A 24,575-nucleotide genomic window follows, 5' to 3' on the forward strand; every position below is an offset into this window, starting at 1 on the left:
TATAATGATCATCGATCATAAATGTGAAAAATTATTCATCTCATTGATAAATACAACTACAAGTAGTAAGTAAAAAAAAAATCTGACATATATTTTTGTTTCAGCCACAATAAATGTGATTTTCATGAGTAATGTCTTCTGTCAAATATTTCTCAAAGCCTCGAATGACATCTTTTAACAAAGACAATCTGATTTCATTTGACCATGGACATTGGTCTAATACTGACACGATTTCAGGCCAGGTTAACCTAACCTGAAACTAACACTCCTGTTTGAAATGTTGGCCCAATCAGAAAGGCTTGTTTTACCTATGATGAGGCACAAATGTGGAAAGGGCAGTTAATAATACATTTTTGGATAAATATTCTGTCAGCAAAAATCTGCTATAAAAAGGACAGCTCAGTCTGGGGTTCTTCACAAACCACCAGTCATGAGAGCTGTTGTGCTGGCACTGACTGTAGCCCTTGTGGGTAAGTGATCACTCATTGGCATTACCACTAGACGTGTATCATTTAAAAGAAAAAAAAGAAAGAAAAACTGAGATTGTTAGAGCACTCATTGCCATATATTCTGAATCAATCCCTTTTACTTCACGTGTCAGGAAAACCGATGTAATACTTTTTCTCTTTCTTTTAGCGAGTCAACAGGTGAACTTCGGTAAGTGAAACCATCAGCATCTGTGTCATTAAGGTGATGATCTGAGATTGTCCGAATCAAATATTCATTTCTTGTCAACCTCTGTGTTTCAGTACCTGAATTCGGTGCTGGAAAGACCTATGTGTACAGGTATGATGCTCTTGTCTTGGGTGGTTTGCCTGAAGAGGGCCTGGCCAGAGCTGGAGTGAAAATCAACAGCAAGGTCCTCATCAGTGCTGTGGCTGAGAATATCTACCTGCTGAAGGTAAGCACTGCAAGAGCGCACAAGTCAACAATTTCCACTGAACCAAACTGTGTTCCCAGAATAATCTTCAATTGCTGACTGATGTATTTGGGTAATGTATTTATTTGGCACATATAAATTATTTGAGAAAATCTTGAAATTAGTAATAGCAATGTGACAGGGGAAGTAATAGTAGCGTTTCTCCTCAGCTTATGGATCCTCAGATCTATGAATACAGTGGAGTCTGGCCCAGGGATCCTTTTGCACCTGCTGCAAAGCTCACCACAGCACTGGCCAATCAGCTACACATGCCCATCAAGTTTGAGTATGCTAATGGTGTGGTAGGCAGAGTGTTTGCCCCAGCTGGAGTCTCTGCCACAGTCCTCAATTTACACAGAGGTATCCTAAACATCCTTCAACTCAACCTCAAGAGGACCCAGAACGTCTACGAACTGCAGGAGGTAGGAGGATAAACTTTGAGAATGAAGTTTGATTCATGTTAAGAAATGATATTTGAAATATCATCATTGGTTTCTCTTCATTACAAAGGCTGGAGCTCAGGGAATATGTAAGACCCACTATGTGATCAGTGAGGATGCAAAGGCACAGCACATTGTTGTTACCAAGTCCAAAGATTTGACCAACTGCCAGGACAGAATCATGAAGGACATTGGCTTGGCATACCTGGAGAAGTGTGATGAGTGCCAGCAAGTAAGTGGTAAAGCATTGAGTTAATACCTCATGATATTGAAAATTAAAATTTTTCATTGAGGCAGTATTACTGTACTTGCCCAATCTTTGTAGGAAGTCCAAAGCCTGACAGGAACTGCAACCTACAACTATGTGATGAAGCCCACTGCAACTGGTGCTCTGATCACTGAAGCTAGTGTTGAAGAACTTCATCAATTTGCACCTTTCAATGCGGTTAATGGAGCTGCCCAGATGCAGGCCAAGTATGGAAGATTCTCTGTGAAGCTCACATTTTATGATGCGGCTGTCATCTCAAAATGTACAGAGTGTAGCTTTGCTGATAAGTAAGCCTCATAAAGATGTCCCCCCATTTCAGACAAACCTTAGCCTTTGTTGAGATTGAGAAGAACCCTGTTTTGCCCATCATGACTGATTATCTGGCTCGTGGATTCCTCCAGTATGAATTTGCGACCGAGATTCTGCAGACTCCAGTTCAGCTTCTTAGGATTAATAACGCACAAGCTCAGGTATCAGGGTGTGATATGTAACTCAATTCCATATCTATATCTCATAACGATCTTTAATGCCTGTTGGTAAGCAACCAAATGTTTACATAAATTTGAATTATAGTTAGGAGTATAACCGTTCACTTTGTAATTACAACTCACATTAAAAAGCAGCCTGTTATTTTTAATATTTGTCATCCCAGATTGTGGAGACTCTGCAGCATCTTGCTGCTCATAATGTGGATCGAGTCCATGAAGATGCTCCTCTGAAGTTTATTCAGCTTATCCAGCTCTTGCGTGTTTCCACCTATGAAAACCTTGAGGCTATTTGGGATCAGTACAAGAATAAACCGATGTACAGGTACATCTCGTGTGATGTGTGACTCTGTTAATAGCGAAAACCCAATTATTAGCAATGCTGACAGATGTAATAATACCCTAACAGACGCTGGGTTATGGATGCCATCCCTGCTGTTGGAAACTCAGCCGCTTTGAGGCTCATCAAGGAAAAATTCCTGGCTGGTGAGCTCACCACTGCAGAGTTTGCTCAGGCCCTCCTTGCATCTGTGCACATGGTCGTCGCTGATCTGGATGCTGTTAATCTCTATTCTGTACGTAGATTTTAACCTATTGTTACAGTTCATGAATAACAGATTGAAAATAGCACAACTCACTGAAATATTTACTTTTGTTGTACAGAGTCTTGCCTTGAACCATAAAATTAAGGAGCACCCAGTTCTGCGTGAGGCTGCCATGCTAGGATATGGTACCATGATTGCCAAGTATTGTGCTGCAGCTCCAAACTGTCCTGCTGAGCTTCTGAGGGTGAGCATAACCCAGCTTTACCTTCATTCACTCAGATATGTTGTGGAGTACATATGCTTATGCATATTAATATAACATATCTCTCTCTCAGCCCATCCATGAGATTGCTGCAGAGGCAATTGCGAAGGCTGACATTCCTCAAATCACCCTTGCTATCAAAACTCTGGGTAATGCAGGTCATCCTGCAAGTCTTAAGCCAATTCTTAAGCTTCTACCTGGATTTGGATCTGCAGCTGCCACACTGCCTATTGGTGTCCAAATAGATGCAGTCTTAGCACTGAGGAACATTGCAAAAAAGGAACCCAGACTGGTAAGGGAAAATATGTTTCAAAAAAATATCAGAAAATGTTGAACACCAGTTATGTAAAAAAAAATTGCAAACTGATTTAGTCTTGCAATTAAAATCATGCTTTGTTTCAGATCCAACCAGTGGCACTGCAATTGTTCATGGACAGGGGCCTCAACCCAGAACTGCGTATGGTGTCTTATATTGGGCTATTTGAAACCAAACCCTCAGTGGCTCTTGTTGCCACTGTTGTTGGGGCCTTGAGGAAGGAGACCAATATGCAGCTGGTGAGCTTTGCCCACTCTTACATGAAGTCCATGACCAGGAGCATTGCCCCAGACATGGCATCTGTGTAAGTATTAACTTGTGCAGAAAGCATTCTAAAGTTTTCAAAAAATCTTTTCCTTATTTTATTTACATCTTTGTTTGTTTTTCTTTTCCCTCCTTCAGTGACCCACACACAGCTTAATATACCTGTCTCTTTATTTCAGAGCTTCTGCCTGTAATGTGGCCATAAGGATCCTGAGCCCCAAACTGAACAGACTGAACATGCGTTACAGCAAAGGCATCCGTGTGGACACCTATCAGTGTAAGGCAGAAATCAGAAATATACTATATACTTCTGCGGTTATAATAAATAATACATTTGAAATCTGACTATTTCTCTGTCTGTATAAAGCTCCCTTCATGGCTGGTGCAGCTGGAAGTGCTTTCCTCATCAATGATGCTGCCACCATCTTGCCCCGAGCTGTTGTGGCCAAAGCTCGTGCATACCTTGCTGGAGCCGCTGCAGATGTTCTTGAGGTGCATTCAAAATTTAAAGACCCGTCCTAATTTTGACAATTTGTCTTACACTGACTTGTCACTTACTTGTAAGATAGATACTCAGCTACTTTAAAATTCCAGGTTGGTGTAAGAACAGATGGTCTTCAGGAAGCTCTTCTCAAATCTCCTCTTGCTGATGTCAACGTTGACAGAATCACAAGGATGAAGCGTACCTTGAGGGCTGTAAGTGCCATTAACAATAGAATTTTCAACAGGAAATTGTAAAGTATCAGTTTTAAGGTTTGATGAGTTTTTACATTTGAAAGTGCCTCTGCCTTAACTGCCACGCAGCTGAAAGACTGGAAGGCGCTGCCTACAAACCAGCCCTTGGCATCCTTTTATATCAAGCTCCTCGGACAAGAAGTTGCTTTTGCTAACATTGACAAGGCCATAGTTGAACAGGCTGTACAGGTATTTAAACTCTCACATTTGTCATTCTATAATTGCAAAAGACTGTAAATGTGTTGTTAACATTGCTTGCGTCATGAGAGCTAGCCAACAGCTTTTTGCTAATCCCGCTACCTGCAGCTTGCTAAAGGAGCCCGTGCACAAGAAATGATCAGGAATGCCCTGGCAGAACTGCAGTCTGGAGTTGCCCTCCAGTATGCTAAGCCTATCCTGGCAGGTGAAGTGCGTCGCATCTTCCCAACTGCAACTGGTCTGCCCATGGAGCTGAGCACATACACTGCTGCAGTCGCCGGTGCCACCATCAATGGTAAACCTGCCTCAATAAAAACATAAATTGGGCTTTTCTCAGATTTTGTATCAAGGGTTAACTCAATGCAGTCTATAAAGTTATAATCTCTAACAATGAAACTCCGCTACATTTTAATGGGATTATATACTTAATTCTAAAAAGGAAAGACATGGGGACATCAGTAATAGTACATAGCCATTTTCAGTCGTGTTATGATTTTGTCGTCATGCATCCCTGGTAAATTTGTTGTACATATTCATGATTTGCTTATTCTATACTTCCACAGTTCAGGCAGTTATAAACCCACCTCTTCCTGAAACTATCCGCCTTGCTGAGCTGCTGAACACAGATATTCAACTGCAGGCTGAAGTCAGACCAAGGTAGGGTTTCCACTTGTTTAAATGCATTCAAATATGACACCCCCAAATAAAATTTAAAAAAAAAAAAAAACCCAGATATATTGCTAGAGACAAAAACATCTCTCTTTTGTCTCCATTTTCAGTGCTGCCGTGCAGACATTTGCTGTAATGGGAGTGAACACTGCCTTCATTCAGGCTGCTCTTATAGCCAGAGGAAAAGTCCAGGCCATTGTGCCTGCGAAAGTGGCTGCTAGAGCTAACATTCTCAAAGGCAACTTCAAGGTTGAAGCCCTGCCTGTTTCAACTCCTGATCATGTTGTGGCTGTCCGGTAAACTGAATAATTATTACAGTATTCTTTCTACTCTACAATAACTTCATGTGGTATAGAGAGCAACAAAATATCTAAAACTATGCACTGTACTGTTCTGCAACCATTTGTCTCTTGAAATACTGTCATCAGAAATAAGGAAAATCACAAGAAGTTTTTATGGCACAGCACAGATAAGGAAGGGGATAAATGCCCTGTGCAAATATATATGAAGTATAAGTATAAATACACATGCAAATTACTGGTTACTTTGCCACTGCTATATTGGAGCATCTCATAGCTTATGGCTTATCTCACTCATATTCTTTGTACTAAACAGCTATGAGACTCTTGCCGTCGCCAGGAACATTGAAGACGTTGGTTCTGAGAGAATCACACCTATAATACCTGCAGTGGTTGAACAACAAGCACAACAATGGTCAAATGAGATGTTCATTTCCCAAATGTCAGGCTCTTATGGTGGTTTGGTAAGATGAAGGATTCTTGATCATATTTATGATGGAAAAAGTTTAATGGCTCTCATTTGGTCATTTTTTCATTTGTGATAAAAAAAAACCTACCATGCCTTTTTCTTGACCCCTTCTTTTTGCAGTCATCTGAAATCGTTTCTCCTGATTGGCCATCCCAAAATGATCCCAACATGAGAGCTGCAGCTCCGATTCGCAAGAACATCTGTGGTGTTATTCCATATGTGGGAATCCAAGCATGCCTAGATGCCGCTACAAGCAACACAGCCATCAACTGGAAAGTTCCTTACCTCAACCTGTTAGGACAACATGCAGCCTCTCTCTCAGTGCTACCAGGTAAGATGCTTAAAAAAGTGGAGACATGCCCAGCCAATTACCTTTAAAACCAGTTCACATGGTTAAGTCTGAAAGTCAGAACGTTTCAGTATTCATCTTTTGTCTTTGAAACAGCTGAGGGTCCAGCAGTGGAGAGATTGGAGATGGAGGTGCAAATTGGCCCAAAGGCAGCTGAGAAGCTCTTAAAACAAATCAACATTGCTGAAGAAGGCATTCCAGGGGCAAAATCCATCTTGATGAAACTTAGGGAGATTGTGGAGGCTGGCATGAGGAACAACACCTACAGCTCAAGCAGCTCCTCCAGTTCCGAAGATCAAGCTATTAGCATAAGCAGCTCACAGAGCTCCTCCAGCTCCTCTAGCTCTCAGATGGCCGAGGTATTTTTCAGTGACTTTCAGGGATTTTTGCACAATCTTAATTCAGTGTTCATATGAAGTCAGGACTAAGCACAAAAATCTTTTCATATGATTTCATTATTTTGCACTCTTTCTCTTTCCTGTGTTCCAGGATAAGGTCTACAAATATCCTTTCAAGAAATTCCATAAGAATCAGGTAACCATTTTGAAAAATTGGTAAAACAAAACAGAACCAAAAAAAAGTTGCACTTATCACACCATATTGAGATTACTTATGAAAATAAATAAATAGACAAATCACAGCGTTCTATGTTACATATTTGGTGCTATTACAGTATGTATATGTATATGTATATTGGATCAGTTTTAAATGCTGAAATGTCTCTTTTTCTTGCAGTACTTACAGTCTGTGGGGATCTCCAGGGCTAGGAGCAGTGGAAGTAGAGCAGCAAGCATTGAGGCTATTCAGAGACAGGTGAAGGATAATTATAATGGCATATCTCATTACAGTGCACTACAAAGAGAAGAAAAAACACACTGATTAATGTGAGAGTAAGGATTTGTCTATTTTTTTTTTTTTTCAGAATCAGTACCTTGGAGATACCATTCCTCCTTCCTTTGCCATTATCTTCCGCATTGTGAGAACTGACCGCACAGTGTTTGGATACCAGGTTGCAGGCTACATGGACAAGGCTACTAAAAGAGTACAGGTCATCCTGTCCTCTCTTGCTGCAAATGACAACTGGAAGATGAGCGTCGACGGTGTCCTTCTGAGCATGCACAAAGTCGCTGTGAGACTGAATTCCTCATCTTGTGCACGATGTCTCTTCTGGCCTATTGGTCTTACTTTCATGATATTAAGACATTATGTTTTGAAAACTTTTTGTTAGGCCAATGTTGCCTGGGGTGCTGATGGTAAAGAATACGGTGTAGCTATCAAGGCTGAGACTGGAATCATTGGCCCAAGCCCTGCTGTTCGTGTGGAGCTGGAGTGGCTGAAACTTCCCACACTTGTCACCATCTATGGAAAGAGGTATTGAAACTAACCTCACTACAACTAAGGAGTATAGCTTTATACTAATGTTTTGATGAAATGCATAATGTCACCGTTCTCCAATTCTACCAACCATCATCCAGGCTGACTGAATATATCCCTCGTGGAGCTGAAATGGCTGGATTTATTGTGGCTAAAGCCGCCAACGGCGAGAGACAGATTGAACTGACTGTGGCTTTACCCACTAAGAAGACAATTGATATTATTATAAGGATACCACAGGTAAATCACAATGTTGTCTTTCTTGATGTTTGAAATGTGCTAATACTTTCAGAAGTAATACCTCAGGGCATTTTTCCTCCCATGTATAGATGACAATATCTAGACTGGGTGTGCCTCTCCCTTTTGCCCTGCCCTTTGAAAGAGATGGCACTCTCCCTGAGGATATTGTTGACTCAGTCCAAAACATGCTCTATGAAGCTACCTCAGGTAAACAGACCCCCAAATATAAGGATTCATGTTAGATTATGATGTAGAAATATGGTGTACAATCTCATTTTCATCTGTTGTTTTTCATATATTCCAGCCAAGTGCGCCATGATCAAAAACAAATTGACAACATTCAATAACAGAAGATACAAGAGCGAAATGCCCATCTCCTGCTACAATGTTCTGGCTCAGGATTGCACTCCAGAACTTAAATTCATGGTTCTGATGAAGAAGGATGACAATTCTGATCAAAATCACCTCAATGTGAAGATTGCTGATATGTAAGATTTACAAAAGCATGCACTTTTACACTCAAACAGAAGTGTGTGTATGTGTGTGTGTGAGTGTGTGTGTGTGTTACATTTCTAACATTCTTTTTTTTTATTCTTTATCAGTGATGTTGACCTGTACCCCATGGGCAGTGAAGTGTTGGTGAAAATTAATGGGATGGAAGTTCCTGCTTCCAATCTCCCATACCAACACCCCTCAGGTCTCAGCCCTTTCCTTTATGTTGTTTTGTATTGACATCAAATACATTGGCAGTTTAAAAAATAGCAGAAGTTTTAGAGATAAGAGTACAAAGTTTTATTAACATGTGTCGCTGTATTTAAACAATATATGAATGTGTTTGTGTATATGAATGTGTTTTCAAAATATTTTTTTAGGAACAATCCAAACCAAAAAGAATGCTGGTGGTTTGTCACTCTACGCTCCTAGACACGGCCTTCAGGAAGTGTACTTCTCCAAAGACGGATGGAGGGTGAATGGAAATTCAGTTCATAATTACTTTCTATGGTACCTTTCAACCAAACCTTTATTCATGTTTGGTGTATTTTTTTTTTTTTTTCAATCTCAGATTCAAGTTGTGGACTGGATGAAAGGACAGACTTGTGGACTCTGTGGAAAAGCTGATGGTGAAATCAGACAGGAGTTCCGCACACCAAGCGGTTACCTGACCAAGAGCCCAGTTAGCTTTGCACACTCCTGGGTGCTTCCTGCCGAAAGCTGTCGTGATGCAACCCGTGGGTATCATCTTCTTTATCAAACTATGCCTTTGTAAAGATTGTATTTCTTGGCAAACCCTCAAAAAAGTCTATTTTTGGCAAAACAGCTCAGTTAAACTTCTCTATTCCAGAGTGTCGCATGAGGCTTGAATCTGTGAAGCTGGAGAAGCAGATGATCGTGGATGGCCAGGAATCTAAATGCTACTCTGTGGAGCCTGTGCTGCGCTGCCTGCCTGGATGTTACCCAGAGAGGACCAGTCTTGTCAATGTTGGATACCACTGTGTCCCCATTGGTGAGTGACTTAGGATAACCTTATAGTTTACACTGTTTAGGTAAACAAACATATGCACTACTACATCCTTTCCACCAATGGATTTTTCTTTTACTACTTGGATTGTTCTTTTGGCAAGTGGCCATCATATCTCATTTTAAATTGTCTTGTTGTTTCAGACTCCAATTTGAACCTTCCTGACATTCTGAGCAACACCGATGAAAAGAGAGTGGATTTGAGAGAGACTGCGGAGGCCCACGTGGCTTGTCGCTGCACTGAGCAGTGTGCCTAGTCCGCATTTTCATCCCGCAAAAGAAAGAACAAAGTCTTAAAGTTTCCTTTTCGTTTACTATGAGATCCTCTGAATGTCACGTGATTGTGAATTTTAAAGAACCCATGGCACCCTTTACCACTTTGATGGAAATTATTCTAAAAACGTATAATAGCGGAAATACCGAAAGGCGTCAAAGGGTCACGTTAGGCAGAAGAAACACTTTGCCGTTCAGTGGTACTTTCATCGTTGACAAAAAATTTCTAACAGACAAACACCTGACCTAAACATTTTTTGAATCAGATTTGTAACTATCATGTTCACTGAAACTGTATTATCTTTAAGGCTAGCTGAACAGACATGGTTGGGCTGATGCATGTGTTGTTATATGCCACTGTAAATGTTAAAATTACAATAAAAATAAAACCTACTTGCAATCTGCAACCACGGTCTCTCTTCCTTCAGATAGTTGTGTCATTATGATTGCATCAATAAAATTCATTGTTTTAGCAAGTGTCTCTTGAATGATGAACAATAAGTTTGTATTGACCACCTATCAAAGAGACACAATTGTAAATTCAGTGTCCATAATAGACAGCTAATAAATGCCAACAAATATTCAGTTTGTTCCTATAAACAAATATGAGTTTGAGTGTTATATATTAAGCATTAAACCACAGCCATTTACACAGTAATCTTAGACTTCATGTCTATACAAATCTTTTGCTTTTAAACTTCCGGCAATACATATTCACTCATAACACTAAATTTTCTCTAGAAATTCATTTGATTTAACGAATATTACTATCAAACGTGAAGCGTCTTGAAACGCGAGCCCAACCAAAACGCGAGTCCAACCAAATCCACATCCTGCCCCGTATAAAATATAACTGTTCGGAGTGGTTTTCCTCTCCGCAGTTTTTGGGTTTTGGGTTTGGGTTTCATGCAACCTTAGGCACTAGACACCCAATAATTTTAAGTCCTTCCTTTGAGTATGACACCAGCTGTGTTTTTGAGTCCCTCTCTGGGCATTTGAAGGCATTTTCTGGGGAACATGGTTGAAAAGAATTGAATCTGCAGAGCATGTGTTCAATTGGGAGCTCAAAAGCACTCCTTTGGTTTTGTTACACATCAATTTTTCGATTTCATGTCAGCTTTCCTCGGTTTGAGGTAATGTACTGCACACTGTAACTTTCATTCACTTATTTTGCAGCTGACATGTTTTAGAAAAATAGTTACTTTTTCCACAAGATCTGCATTTTGCACTTTTATGAGGATGAGACAATTTATCCCATGGCCCATGGATCCACAATGGTTGCTACCAAGAGGCATCCAAAGCTGTTTTCATCAAACTGTTTTGGCTTGTTTTTACATTAGATTCAAGATTCAAGAACTTTATTGTCAATGTGCAAGCACAACGAAATTGCAATTGTGTCCACTTCAACCAGCGCAATTATATTAAGACTCACACACAAAAAAAGAGTAAGAAATATGAAAAAATAAATATAAATATCAGCAATAAAATGAGAAATATAAATATCAGCTATAAAAAAAAACTACAGAATCTAAGCAAAATAAGTATGAAATATAAACAATGTAAAGTATAAAATTCAGTTAACAATAAATGCAACTATCAAGGATGCAAAAGCGCCAGCAGCAAAGGTGCAGTATAGGTGTGGTGTGGCATGGAGTGATGGTGTATTGAGGTGCAGTAAAGGTGTGGTGTGGCATGGAGTGATGGTGTATTGAGGTGCAGTAAAGGTGTGGTGTGGCATGGAGTGATGGTGTATTGAGGTGCAGTAAAGGTGTGGTGTGGCATGGAGTGATGGTGTATTGAGGTGCAGTAAAGGTGTGGTGTGGCATGGAGTGATGGTGTATTGAGGTGCAGTATAGGTGTGGTGTGGCATGGAGTGATGGTGTATTGGATGTTGAATGACATGTGCGGTTGATGTGGAACACCGCACATAATCCGTGGTTGAAATGACATGTAAGTAAATATGGCATGTACTCCAGTGATAACAGTACATGAAATTACATGAGTGAAATGACATGAATGACATATGTAAATATTGTACGTATGACATGAAATAACATGTAAGTGGCCTAAATACTGCATGTAGACATGACATGACATGAAAGTAAGAAAGTATTGCCCGTACTCCAATGATAGCAGTATATCAGTCTTGTCAGACTGAGGAGATATCTGAGTTCAGTAGTGCCACAGTATTTTGGAAGAAGCAGTCTATTTGTGCGTGTGTGGATTGTTCTGAAGCATCTGCCTGATGGGAGGAGCTTGAACAGATGGTGTCCAGGGTGTGTAATGTCTTTTATGATGTTCTTGGCCCTCCTCACACAGAGAGCGCTGTGAAGATATTCTAGTGATGACAGTTCTGTGCCAACAATGTCCTTTGCTGTTTTCACAACACGCTGTAGGGCTTTTCTTATCAGCTTTAGTGCAGCTGCCGTACCACGCTGTTATGCAGTTTGTTAGGATGCTCTCTGTGGTGCATCTGTAAAAGTTGACAAGCAGCTTTGGGGCGCGGGGGGCACGGGGGGGGGGGGGGGGGGGGGGGCGTTTGGTTGGCTCTCCTTAGCCTCCTCAGAATATAAAAGCTTCGGCTGCGCTGAACTCACATTTCAATTCTCCCACTGCAATCTATTGTGCGCCAATGATGGCAAATTCAGACTGGCTTGCAGTTTTGCTCAGTGTATTCTCCGGTGCACATGTATTCTGTTTTCTTTTTAATAACACATAGGCACCGCTTTACATATGATGCATTTAGAAAAGCCATAACTGATCTGTCTTTCAAAGTAGCGTGTAACGTTTAGTACGGCAATGGTGTTCAAAGTGATAGCTACTTATAATAATGTATGTTGTCTGTACATGGAGTGTATTATATACTTGGTGCAGCAGGATCAAATAGGAGAACATACAGTATCAGCACCTTCCGAGAACTCAGTTTGTCCACAGTATGTCTACATGCAGGACAACAGATCAGGAATCATTGTTAAGTTACCAATACTGTCAGTGTCCAGACTGACAGGGTATTATTGAGTGCAGCAACAAGCTTGTCTTCTTGAGTGGTGATATAAAAAAGGTATGAAAAACAGGTGTGCACAGACTGCTGAGTAGTGTGATTAAAAAAACATTCTTTACAAACATGTCCAAGGCAGTGACGATAGGTACAGTGATTGTCCAATGCAATGATGACTGGACCATCATAGGTAAGGTAAAACTATCACACTCTAGGAAGAATGGTTCACTTTGAAAGAGTATTTGGGGGAATGGGCTGGTTGTTGGACAAGATGCATTAAAGAAGGGCCAAAAGTCAGCTCATTGAAAGCCCATATAGAGGATGCCCATCAGCTGCTACCAAGGGCGCCACCACCAGCGAGCCATGGCAAGTAAACAATAGCCAGCAAGAAAAACACAAATGAATTCATACAGGCTATGGAAACAAGCTAGAGACAGGCTTATCTAAGTCATGATAGACATAACAAACGAAGAGCTGGTCCATTTTCCATATGGTTGTCCTATGCTCCATGTTAGTGTAAAGTGGGAAATGTATAGATAGTATTCATCGATAGATAATTAGAGGCAGATTGCACCAGTTCCTCATTCACCAGCCATGGGGTAAGAAAAGAAAAGAAAAGAAAAGAAAAGAAAAGAAAAGAAATGGAAAAAGGGATGCCGCCCAAGAGAAATGCATACCTCTTCAAAAGCTTTGCATTCAACGGTAACAGTTTACAGCAAGAGCATACATTAGGCAGGGCTGCTTCATTCTCAGCGAAACAAAATATAACATAACACTTGTTTAGCGTCCAGGGCTCTTTCCTCTCTTCACTGTCTCTCTCTTTCAGTCGTTGGCATCAAGATGTACTTGTAAAAACACAACTAAAAGTTCCTATACCTCGTCAGTGAACAGATGCCGACTTGGCTAGTCGTAAACACATTTCAAAATAGACTTTTTATCAAACAATATCTTTTTATCTAATCTAGCAAAACACAAAGCATTCGACTAATGTCGTTTTCCCTGTACCATTATGGTCTGACTCCCTCTCCAACAGGTACGATGTGATGATGTGCACAGATCACACTTGCTAAAGATAGACATCAATACTATCGATATTCTAAAAAAAGAAAAAAGAAAAAAAAAAGATGGTAAATAATGGCAGGATGAGATTTGTTCAATGAGGCTGACCCAAAGCATGATTCTAACCTTGAACTTATAATGCAGTCTAATTCCAATGCCCACCAAGAAGACAATGTTCCAATTATCAAACAGTCACTGTCATGTTGTGTGGTCCCTAAAAAATGAAAAACATCAGATGAAAGGGTTTGGAGCAATACTACAAAATTGAACTATATTGATATTACTTAATATCAGTTTCAGTACCTGATAATTACTTAATAACATTCTAAAATGATATGAGTGAAGGAGGCCATGTTGGAGGTCTTCATCTCATGTAAAATGTGCAAGAGAAACTCATCTGTCCTTCTCCCACTCAGGGTGGTATGCTAAAACAGTTTCCAGTTTATGGCAAACCACCACATAAAACAAACAGCATGAATTTCACCCAAAGTTTGGAGAGAAAACAAAGCCGTGACCAAGTGCAGGTCACTTTATCCCCGGTCATTGTGTGAGCCGGTTTCTCTATCATCCCTCTTATCACTGTGCATGTTTGATTTTGTCTTTTACATTAGTCAGAGGAAAGCCAAATGGACCTCACATGAAATACATTATAACATTGTATATTCATAATTGGTATGGTACTTTACGGCATTATTTAAGATACTGTCTCAAGAATGGTAATGACTGCCCATACATGCCTATATTTACAAACTGTGTCAGTGCATTATATCTCCAACATTACTTATGTAATCTAATAAGCATACGGAAGTTCTAATTCACAACTGGCTTTTCAGGTCAAGGTGTGTATGCTAAATCTTAGCCAACAGCAAAAACTCAGCATTTAGATAGACAACATGCTATGGTGAAGAACTGAACAAAGAAAATAAGGAAATGAGAACTGAATGATCTATGGATTTTCTTCAGCTGTTTTTTAAACAGATTTTAACAGTTGTATTTGTACTGATTGTGGGTGTTTACTTATTAATTTAGTATTTGGAGCGTCATTTTGAAACCCTTCATTAATTGTCAAATGCTCATAAGAACATTACATGCTTTCCAAAAATTTTGTGTTAGAAATCTACACCTCCATAAGAGACATTTTACTAAAAAGAGGAGATTCAATGCTATTTTTTATTTTAAATGAAATATTTCCATCACTATAATCATTTATGATGAGTAAATAAGTTGGAGGAACCTGATATCATTTAATCATGGACATTGATCTGCCAGTGGTACAGCTGGAGGCCAGGTTAACCTAACCTGAAATTGTCACTTTTGTGTCACAGACATTTGCCCAATCAGAAATGTTTTACCTATGATGAGATGGTGATGTGGAAACCTCAGTTAATAATAAATTTTGGGATAAATTCTCAGTCAGCAAAAAAGAATGCTATAAAAAGGACAGTGCTGTCAACTTTTCTTCACAGACCACCAGTCATGAGAGCTGCTGTGCTTGCACTGACCATAGCCCTTGTGGGTAAGTGATCTATAATTTTCATTACTATTGGATGTAATTTATTTAAATTTCACACACAAATCTTAAATGATCTACAGTCATACATTCTTTAATTGAAATAAATTCATTTTGTTTTGTTCTTTTTAGCGAGTCAACAGGCTAGCCTTGGTAAGTACAGCCATGGTCAGCAGTACATCTGTCACATCAGGTGATGAGCTGAAACTGTCAGAATTCAACATTTTTTCCTCTTCATTTGCTTTGTTTCAGTACCTGAATTTGGTGCTGGTAGGACCTACGTGTACAGGTATGATGCTCTGGTCTTGGGTGGTCTGCCTGAAGAGGGCCTGGCCAGAACTGGAGTGAAAGTCAACAGCAAGGTCCTCATCAGTGCTGTGGCTGAGAATGTCTACCTGCTGAAGGTAAACACTGTAACAGTACACCAGGCAACAATTTTCAGTTAGCCAAATTGTGTTCTGAGAATTATTTTCAATTATTGATCATAACTTATATATATATATATGTGTGTGTGTCTAATGAGTTGATTGGTAGTAAGAAAATCTGAAAACAAGATTTAGCAATATGATATGAGAAATAAAACTACTGTTTCCCCTCAGCTCATGGATCCTCAGATCTACGAATACAGCGGCATCTGGCCCAGGGATCCTTTCATCCCTGCTGCAAAGCTCACCACAGCACTGGCTGCTCAGCTACTTATGCCCATCAAGTTTGAGTATGCTAATGGTGTGGTAGGCAGAGTGTTTGCCCCAGCCGGAGTCTCTGCCACAGTCCTCAATTTACACAGAGGTATCCTAAACATCCTTCAACTCAACCTCAAGAGGACCCAGAATGTCTACGAACTGCAGGAGGTAGGAGGATAAACTTTGAGAATGAAGTTTGATTCATGCTAAGAAATGATATTTGAAATATCATTAATGGTTTCTCTTCATTACAAAGGCTGGAGTTCAGGGAATATGTAAGACCCACTATGTGATCAGTGAAGACGCAAAGGCACAGCACATTGTTGTTACCAAGTCCAAAGATTTGACCGACTGCCAGGAGAGAATCATCAAAGACATTGGCTTGGCATATCTAGAGAAATGTTCTGAGTGCCAGAAGGTAAGACCAAAGCAAATTCTTGATTTAATCGTTAATGATATCAAAATTCAGACACATTGCTACTGCATTTGCCCACTCCCTACAGAAAGGAAAGAGCCTGACAGGAACTGCAACCTACAACTATGTAATGAAGCCCACTGCAACTGGTGCTCTAATCACTGAAGCTACTGTTGAAGAACTTCATCAATTTGCACCTTTCAATGCTGCTAATGGAGCTGCCCAGATGGAGGCCAAGTATGGCTAAGTCTCTGTAAAACTTATCTATTCTGACAAAGCTGTTATTTTAAAATACAACTTTGCTCAACAATATGCACTACAAACATTTTTTTCTGATTTCAGACAAACCTTGGCCTTTGTTGAGATCGATAAGACCCCTATTTTACCCATCAAGGCTGATTATCTGGCTCGTGGATCCCTCCAGTATGAATTTGCCACTGAGATTCTGCAAACTCCAATTCAGCTCCTCAGGATTAGCAATGCACAAGCTCAGGTACAACTGTGATATTTTTAAGATTAATTATTGGTAGCACATTATGAAATAAGGTTATAATAAGCCTTTTCAGTCTCTTTAAGCCTGCTGTTTATCTTACATGTTTCTCTCACCAGATTGTGGAGATTCTGCAACATCTTGTTGCCCACAATGTGGATCAGGTCCATGACGATGCTCCTCTGAAATTCATTCAACTTATTCAATTATTCCGTGTTTCCACCATTGAGAATGCTAAGGCCATTTGGGATCAGTTCAAGAACAAACCAGCTTACAGGTACTTTTCACAAGATTTTTTCACCTAATAGGAAAAAAGCATTTGATAAGCAACATTGAAAATATATCAATACCTCAACAGGCACTGGATTCTGGATGCCATCCCTGCTGTTGGAAACTCAGCCGCTTTGACGTTCATCAAGGAAAAATTCCTGGCTGGTGAGCTCACCACTGCGGAGTTTGCTCAGGCCCTCCTCGCGTCTGTGCACATGGTCGTCGCTGATCGAGATGCTGTTCATCTCTATTCTGTACGTAAATTTTAACCAGTTGTTGTTTTGGTCTATGAACTGAATAGCACCCTGACTCTCAGTAATGTTCCCCCTCACTCTACAGAACCTGGCCCTGCACCATAAAATAAAGGAATACCCAGTTCTGCGTGAAGCTGCCATGCTAGGATATGGTACAATGATTGCCAAGTATTGTGCTGCAGTTCCGACCTGTCCTGCTGAGCTTCTGAGGGTAAGCAAAACCTGCTTTACATTCATTGTTCATACATGTTCGATGAGTTACATGGAAATAAAATGTTATCTGTTTATCTCTCTCTTACCATCCCAGCCCATCCATGAAATTGCTGCAGAAGCAATTGCGAAGGCTGACATTCCTCAAATCACCCTTGCTCTCAAAGCTCTGGGCAATGCAGGCCATCCTGCCAGTTTAAAGACAATTCAGAAGATTCTACCTGGGTTTGGATCTGCGGCTGCTACATTGCCTGTCAGGGTCCACATTGATGCCATTTTGGCTCTGAGGGCCATTGCTAAAAAGGAACCCAGACAGGCAAGTGAAGCATGTATCAGCATGAGTTAATAGAGCTGTAAACATAATTTCTGTAGATGTTTGGTAATGCAAGCTGGCCTAGTGATTAAGAAAAGGGTATGTTTCAGATCCAAGATGTGGCCCTGCAACTCTTCATGGACAAGGCTCTCCACCCAGAAGTGCGCATGGTCTCCTATATTGCTCTCTTTGAAACCAAGCCTTCAGTGGCTCTTCTTAACACTGTTGCTGGGGCCTTGAAGAAGGAGACCAATATGCAGCTGGTGAGCTTTGTCCACTCTTACATGAAGTCCATGACCAGGAGCATTGCCCCAGACATGGCACCTGTGTAAGTAATTTTGAGGGTATTTTACACATCGTTTTTTTTTTTTTTCCATCAACGAGTAGACCCAATAAGATTAAATATCTCTATATTTTCGTTGTAGGGGTGCTGCTTGCAATTTGGCCATCAAGACCTTAAGCCCCAAACTGGACAGACTGAACATGTTTTACAGCAAAGCCTTCTATCTGGATACCTATCTGAGTAAGAGAGTGGTCAATAATGTATAGATACGTTTATAGTTTTATATATATATATATATATATGTATATATATATATATGTGTGTGTGTGTGTGTGTGTATGTGTGTGTATGTGTGTGTGTGTATATATATATATAAAGATAGATAGACAGAAAGATACATACATACATACATACATACATACACACATACACATAAATATAAAATGTACTTTTGATGTTGTAATACTTTTGGGTGAAATCTGACTAATTCTCTGTCTGTATAAAGCTCCCTTCATGGCTGGTGCAGCTGGAGGTGCTTTCCTCATCAATGATGCTGCCACCATCTTGCCCCGAGCTGTTGTGGCCAAAGCTCGTGCATACCTTGCTGGAGCCGCTGCAGATGTTCTTGAGGTGCATTCAAAATTTAAAGACCCGTCCTAATTTTGACAATTTGTCTTACACTGACTTGCCGCTTACTGGTAAAACAGATTAAGCTACTTTAAAGATTAAGCTACTTTAAAATTTCAGGTTGGTGTGAGAACAGAAGGTCTTCAGGAAGCTCTTCTGAAAAGTCCTGCCGCTGATGTCAACGCTGACAGAATCACAAGGATGAGACATACACTGAAAGCTGTAAGTGTCCATCAGCCATATCATTTTGAAATTTAATTTCCAGTGTGTTTGAAAGCATGGAATGTAGAATGTTCAGTATCTGAGGTGTTTCCTCCCCTATTACTCTCACACAGTTGACAGACTGGGAGGCATTGCCCAAAAATGAGCCACTGGGATCCATTTATATCAAATTCTTTGGACAAGAGGTGGCTTTTGCAAACATTGACAAAACCATCGTTGAACAGGCAAAACAGGTATTTAAAGTGTCAGCTTTGGCAACATTGTACAATCCCTTGTGTAGCACAAAACCTTTTGCAATACAAAGACTAATTTAGCCCTACCTGTAGCTTGCCATTGGAGTCCATGCACACGAAAAATTGAGGAATGCCCTGACAGCACTTCAGTCTGGAGTAGCCTTCCACTATGCTAAGCCTATGCTGGCAGGTGAAGTTCGGCGCATCTTGCCTACAGCTGCTGGTCTGCCCATGGAGTTGAGCACATATACTGCTGCTGTTGCTGCTGCCACCGTCAATGGTAAGCCGTTTCACCAAGAGCAGTCCCTTAAGGGCACTATCTAAACAGTTGTGATTAAATTTGAAAGCTAATCTTCGGTAATGATACGTTTGAGCAAGGCTTTGAACTAAAAGCAAGTTGACACTTTTCATAACCAAAGGCTAAAATCCTGTTGAGTTCCAGGCAAATTACAACTCCAAGACCTTAACAATGCCATGAAATGTGTGACATAAAGACAAATTCAACAGTCTTAAATGAATTTTGAGAGTGCCTGTCCATCAACACTCTCAGAGTTAAATCATCAATGGTAAACTTGTCTCTGATTTCCATTGTTCAATTCATTAATGAGGCTTCCTACATTATTATTTTTACAGTTCAGGCAGTTATGAATCCACCCCTCCCAGAAAAAATCCACTTTGATCAGCTGCTGAAAACAGATATTCAACTACAGGCTGAAGTCAAACCAAGGCAGGCTTTTTTTGTTTCTTCATTTTACAAATGCATTTAATTGTAAAACCAAGTAACAAATCTAAAACATGTATGGAAGTCAAATATCCCCCTCTTTCTTTTCATTTTCAGTGCTGTCCTGCAGACATTTGCTGTAATGGGAGTGAATACTGCCTTGATTCAGGCTGCTCTTATGGCTAGAGGAAAAATCTTTGGTATTGTGCCTGCAAAATTCTCCGCTAGAGCCAATTTTCCCAAAGGCAACTTCAAGTTTGAAGCCCTGCCCGTTACAACACCTGACCATGTTGCAGCTGTGCGGTAAAGATAATGATGCAAATTTCATTCTTACAGTCATAATTACGATTTGTCCTACTGTGTGAGGTGAGATAGAATCAAAATATTCAGTAGCGTTATTCTTTTTTAATCTCTTACATTGCTCTACTTTATCACTGGGAATCAGAAATCATTATGAGCTTACCAGATTTTATAGTGAGGGAAACGTGAGGAAATCAGACATGTCTTACAGTATATTTGGCTGAAATAACAGTGACAAATTTCCGAGTATTTTACCTGTACTGGAGCATTTGATATTGAACTGCCTGGCTCACTCATATTCTCCATACCAAACAGCTATGAGACTTTTGCTGTGGCCAGGAACATTGAAGATGTTGCTGCTGAGAGGATCACACCTATAATACCTGCAGTAGCAGAAGAGCAAACACAACAACAGTCTAATGAGATTTTCAACTCCCAAATGTCAGGCTCCTATGTTGGTTTGGTAAGAGTTCTTGATCATATTCATGATGTAAGATTTTTTAATGGCCCTCATTTTAACATCTTTGCCATTTGTGATAAAACACCTACCATGCCTTTTTCTTGACCCTTCTTTGTGCAGTCATCTGAAATCGTTTCTCCTGACTGGCCATCCCAACGTGATCCCAAGATGAGAGTTGCAGCTCCGATTCGCAAGAACTTGTGCGGTACTATTCCATATATGGGTATCAAGGCATGCCTTGAGGCCACCACAAGCAACACAGGCATCATCCGGAAAGCTCCCTACCTCAACCTGTTTGGACAGCATGTAGCTTTTGTTTCAGTGTTACCAGGTAAAATGCCTAAAACAGTGGAAACATGCTTACTTAAGTCTGAGAATTAAAACATTTTGTTAATGGATTCATCTTTTGTCCTTCAAACAGCTGAAGGTCCAGCCGTGGAGAGAGTGGAGATTGAGATACAAACTGGCCCCAAGGCGGCTGAGAAGCTCTTAAGACGAATCAACATTGCTGAGGAGGGCATACCAGAGGCAAAAACCATCTTGATGAAACTTAGGGAGATTGTGGAGGCTGGCCTGAGGAACAACACCTACAGCTCAAGCAGTTCCTCTAGTTCTTCCCAAGCTAGGAATGAAGATCAAGCTATTAGCATAAGCAGCTCACAGAGCTCCTCCAGCTCCTCTAGCTCCCAGATGGTTGAGGTATTTTTCAGTGACTTTAAATCCTTAGCAGAATGTTACACAATACTGATAAGTCAGTGCTTACGTAAAAACATGCCTTACCAAAAGCATCTCTAAAAATCTTTACATATGATTTCACTATTATGTACTCTTGCTCTTTCTTATGTCCAAGGATGAGGTCTACAAGTACCCTTTCAAGAAATTCCATAAGAATCAGGTAACCATTCTGAAAAATTGGTAAAAAAAAAATAGTGGCACAAATTACTTCTGAAAAAACATAGAGATTTTACATCAAAATGTTTACTACTATTACAACGGTGTATGTAGGCCTATGTGTATGTATGTATATATGTATGTATGTATGTATATATATGGTCAGTTTTAAATGTTGAGATGATTCTTTTTCTTGCAGTACCTACAGTCTGTGGGAATCTCCAGGGCTAGGAGCAGTGGAAGTAGAGCAGCAAGCATTGAGGCTATTCAGAGACAGGTGAAGGATAATTATAATGGCATATCTCATTACAGTGCACTGCAAAGAGAAGAACAAACACACTGATTAATGTGAGAGTAAGGATTTGTCTATTTTTTTTTTTTTCAGAACCAGTACCTTGGAGATACCATTCCTCCTTCCTTTGCCATTATCTTCCGCATTGTGAGAACTGACCGCACAGTGTTTGGATACCAGGTTGCAGGCTACATGGACAAGGCTATTAAAAGAGTACAGGTCATCCTGTCCTCTCTTGCTGCAAATGACAACTGGAGGATGAGCATCGATGGTGTCCTTCTGAGCAAGTACAAAGTCGCTGTAAGAATGAACACCTCATTTTGTCCACAATGTCTCTTCTGGCCTATTGGTCTTACTTTCATGATATTAAGACATTATGTTTTGAAAATGAACTCTTTCTGTAAGGCCAATGTTGCCTGGGGTGCTGATGGTAAGGAATACGGTGCAGTCATCAAGGCTGAGACTGGAATCCTTGGCCCAAGCCCTGCTGTTCGTGTGGAGCTGGAGTGGCTGAAACTTCCCACACTTGTTACCACCTATGCAAAGAGGTATTGAAACTAACTTCACTACAACAAAGAAGTGTGGCTTTATACTAATGTTTTGATGAAATGCATAATGTTACCGTTCTCCAATTCTACCCACCATCATCCAGGCTGACTGAATATATCCCTCGAGGAGCTGCCATGGGTGGATTCACTGTGGCTAAAGCCGCAAACAGTGAGAGACAGATCGAGTTCTCTGTGGCTTTACCCACCAAGGAGACCATTGATATCATTCTGAGGATCCCACGGGTGAACAGCAACACTATCTTTTCCCCTTGATGTGTAAAATGTGCTAATATTTTCAAAAGACATATTTCATATTTCGAGACTTCATATTTTTTTTCCCCCTTCTATATGTAGATGACAATATCCAAACTGGGCGTGTCTCTCCCATTTGCCCTGCCTATTGAAAGAGATGGTAGTCTACCTGAGGACATTGTTGACTCAGTCCAAAACATGCTATATGAAGCCACCTCAGGTAAGCAGATACGTCAATATGTAGATCTTACCTAAGGTAAGCAGATATGTAGATTTGTAGATATGAGGATTCATCTCTGTCAAAAATGTACAGTTATCATCCAATAATGGCTAGTATTTATCTGTGCTGTTCTTGCATTCCAGCTCAGTGCAGCATGATCAAAAACAAGATGACCACATTCAATCACAGAAGGTACAAGAGTGATGTACCGCTTTCCTGCTACCAAGTATTGGCTCAGGATTGTACTCCAGAGCTTAAATTCATGGTTCTGATGAAGAAGGATGAGCTTTCTGAACAAGATCACATCAATGTGAAGATTTCTGACATGTGAGTTTCACAAATGCATACACTCTTACACTTAAACAGAGGTATGTTTGCATAAATCTCTGTGTGTGCGGCGTATGTATACTGAGAGAGAAATGTATGTTAAATTTCCTAACATTCTTTTTTTAATCTTTGCCAGCGACGTTGACCTTTATCCCATGGGCAGTGAAGTGCTGGTGAAAGTTAACGGAGTGGAAGTTCCTGCTTCCAATCTCCCATACCAACATCCCTCAGGTCTTGATTCTTTCCTTTATTATTTTTTATTCAGATCACATAAATAAAGAAAAAACAGTAATTACTATTTGATTATGGTTCAAAATAATGTGAATGTATTTTTTTAAATGTTTCTTTAGGCACAGTTTGGATCAAACAGAAAACTGGTGCTCTGTCACTCTATGCTCCCAGCCATGGTCTTCAGGAAGTGCAGTATTCCAAAGATGGATGGAAGGTGAATGGAAACTCATTTCACAGTTTCTTTCTATGTTGCTTCTGAACTAAAGCTTGATTCGTTCTTTTTTTCCCCACTCAGATTCAAGTTGTGGACTGGATGAAAGGACAGACTTGTGGAGTCTGTGGAAAAGCTGATGGTGAAATCAGACAGGAGTTCCGCACACCAAGTGGTTACCTGACCAAGAGCCCAGTTAGCTTTGCACACTCCTGGGTGCTTCCTGCCGAAAGCTGTCGTGACGCAAACCGTGGGTGTTTATTTTCTCTGTCACACTTTACCTTTCTAAAGAGTGTATTCCTTGGCAACACATCAAAACTAAACCTTTCTATTCCAGAGTGTCGCATGAGGCTTGAATCTGTGAAGCTGGAGAAGCAGATGATTGTGGATGGCCAGGAATCTAAATGCTACTCTGTGGAGCCTGTGCTGCGTTGCCTGCCTGGATGTTACCCAGTGAGGACCAGTCTTGTCAATGTTGGATACCACTGCTTACCTACTGGTGAGTGCTTTGACCATCTCACATAGGGGCATATCTCAGGAATACAAGAAGAACATGTAGATGTCATTTTTTTTTCTGTTTTTGGTGTCTGAATTACACTTTTCCACTCCATTTCAGACTCCAACTTGAATCAATCTGAGGGTTTTAACAGCGCCTACAAGAAGAGTGTTGACCTGAGAGATACTGCAGAAGCTCATGTGGCCTGTCGCTGCACTGAGCAATGTACTTGAATGATAGTCACCAGACTATCTCTTTTTTTTATTTTTTGGAGGGAGGGGCGAGATAAAATTGTTTAAAAAAAAACATTACATCTTAACAGTTAAGCTAAAATAAATCTGAACAAGCATTCTCAAATATTGTCTCTGGTGTTTTTATTGAAGTCTTTACATAGTATTGTGTGTGACATCATCAGATTTATCACAGCTCATGTGCA

General features: G+C 40.3%; 2 protein-coding genes across 3 annotated transcripts; both read left to right on the forward strand.

The window, feature by feature from the left end:
* The first annotated feature begins 409 nt into the window (after positions 1 to 409).
* LOC115820766 (vitellogenin-like) lies at positions 410 to 9,607 on the forward strand. 2 transcript variants are annotated; one of them, XM_030784433.1, is made up of 34 exons: positions 410 to 470; positions 637 to 657; positions 750 to 901; positions 1,090 to 1,341; positions 1,430 to 1,591; positions 1,685 to 1,833; positions 1,947 to 2,097; positions 2,280 to 2,437; positions 2,522 to 2,687; positions 2,776 to 2,901; positions 2,993 to 3,211; positions 3,322 to 3,539; positions 3,679 to 3,776; positions 3,867 to 3,991; positions 4,094 to 4,195; positions 4,304 to 4,423; positions 4,541 to 4,727; positions 4,996 to 5,089; positions 5,212 to 5,397; positions 5,717 to 5,864; positions 5,990 to 6,200; positions 6,315 to 6,577; positions 6,708 to 6,752; positions 6,954 to 7,031; positions 7,141 to 7,347; positions 7,447 to 7,589; positions 7,694 to 7,832; positions 7,922 to 8,039; positions 8,137 to 8,320; positions 8,435 to 8,529; positions 8,705 to 8,799; positions 8,896 to 9,061; positions 9,175 to 9,336; positions 9,495 to 9,607. In XM_030784433.1, the coding sequence occupies exons 1-34, from the start codon at positions 431 to 433 to the stop codon at positions 9,605 to 9,607; spliced, it is 4,893 nt and encodes a 1,630-aa protein (XP_030640293.1). In that variant the 5' UTR covers positions 410 to 430. The 2 variants fall into 2 exon arrangements, with proteins under 2 accessions (XP_030640293.1, XP_030640291.1); XM_030784431.1 differs by having other exon boundaries at positions 431 to 470; positions 5,717 to 5,809; positions 5,986 to 6,200.
* Positions 9,608 to 15,156: 5,549 nt separating this feature from the next.
* Positions 15,157 to 24,372, forward strand: LOC115820783 (vitellogenin-like). Its single transcript, XM_030784454.1, has 34 exons — positions 15,157 to 15,196; positions 15,323 to 15,343; positions 15,443 to 15,594; positions 15,790 to 16,041; positions 16,130 to 16,291; positions 16,377 to 16,525; positions 16,631 to 16,781; positions 16,898 to 17,055; positions 17,137 to 17,302; positions 17,388 to 17,513; positions 17,610 to 17,828; positions 17,936 to 18,153; positions 18,251 to 18,348; positions 18,614 to 18,738; positions 18,856 to 18,957; positions 19,071 to 19,190; positions 19,284 to 19,470; positions 19,824 to 19,917; positions 20,029 to 20,214; positions 20,527 to 20,665; positions 20,840 to 21,002; positions 21,093 to 21,370; positions 21,522 to 21,566; positions 21,762 to 21,839; positions 21,948 to 22,154; positions 22,260 to 22,402; positions 22,507 to 22,645; positions 22,757 to 22,874; positions 23,018 to 23,201; positions 23,338 to 23,432; positions 23,552 to 23,646; positions 23,728 to 23,893; positions 23,981 to 24,142; positions 24,260 to 24,372. Exons 1-34 carry the CDS (start codon positions 15,157 to 15,159, stop codon positions 24,370 to 24,372), a joined length of 4,851 nt encoding a protein of 1,616 aa, XP_030640314.1.
* The last annotated feature ends 203 nt before the right edge of the window (positions 24,373 to 24,575 follow it).

Source organism: Chanos chanos, chromosome 9 (assembly GCF_902362185.1).
Source record: "Chanos chanos chromosome 9, fChaCha1.1, whole genome shotgun sequence".
In the NCBI taxonomy this organism is placed as follows: Eukaryota; Metazoa; Chordata; class Actinopteri; order Gonorynchiformes; family Chanidae; genus Chanos; species Chanos chanos.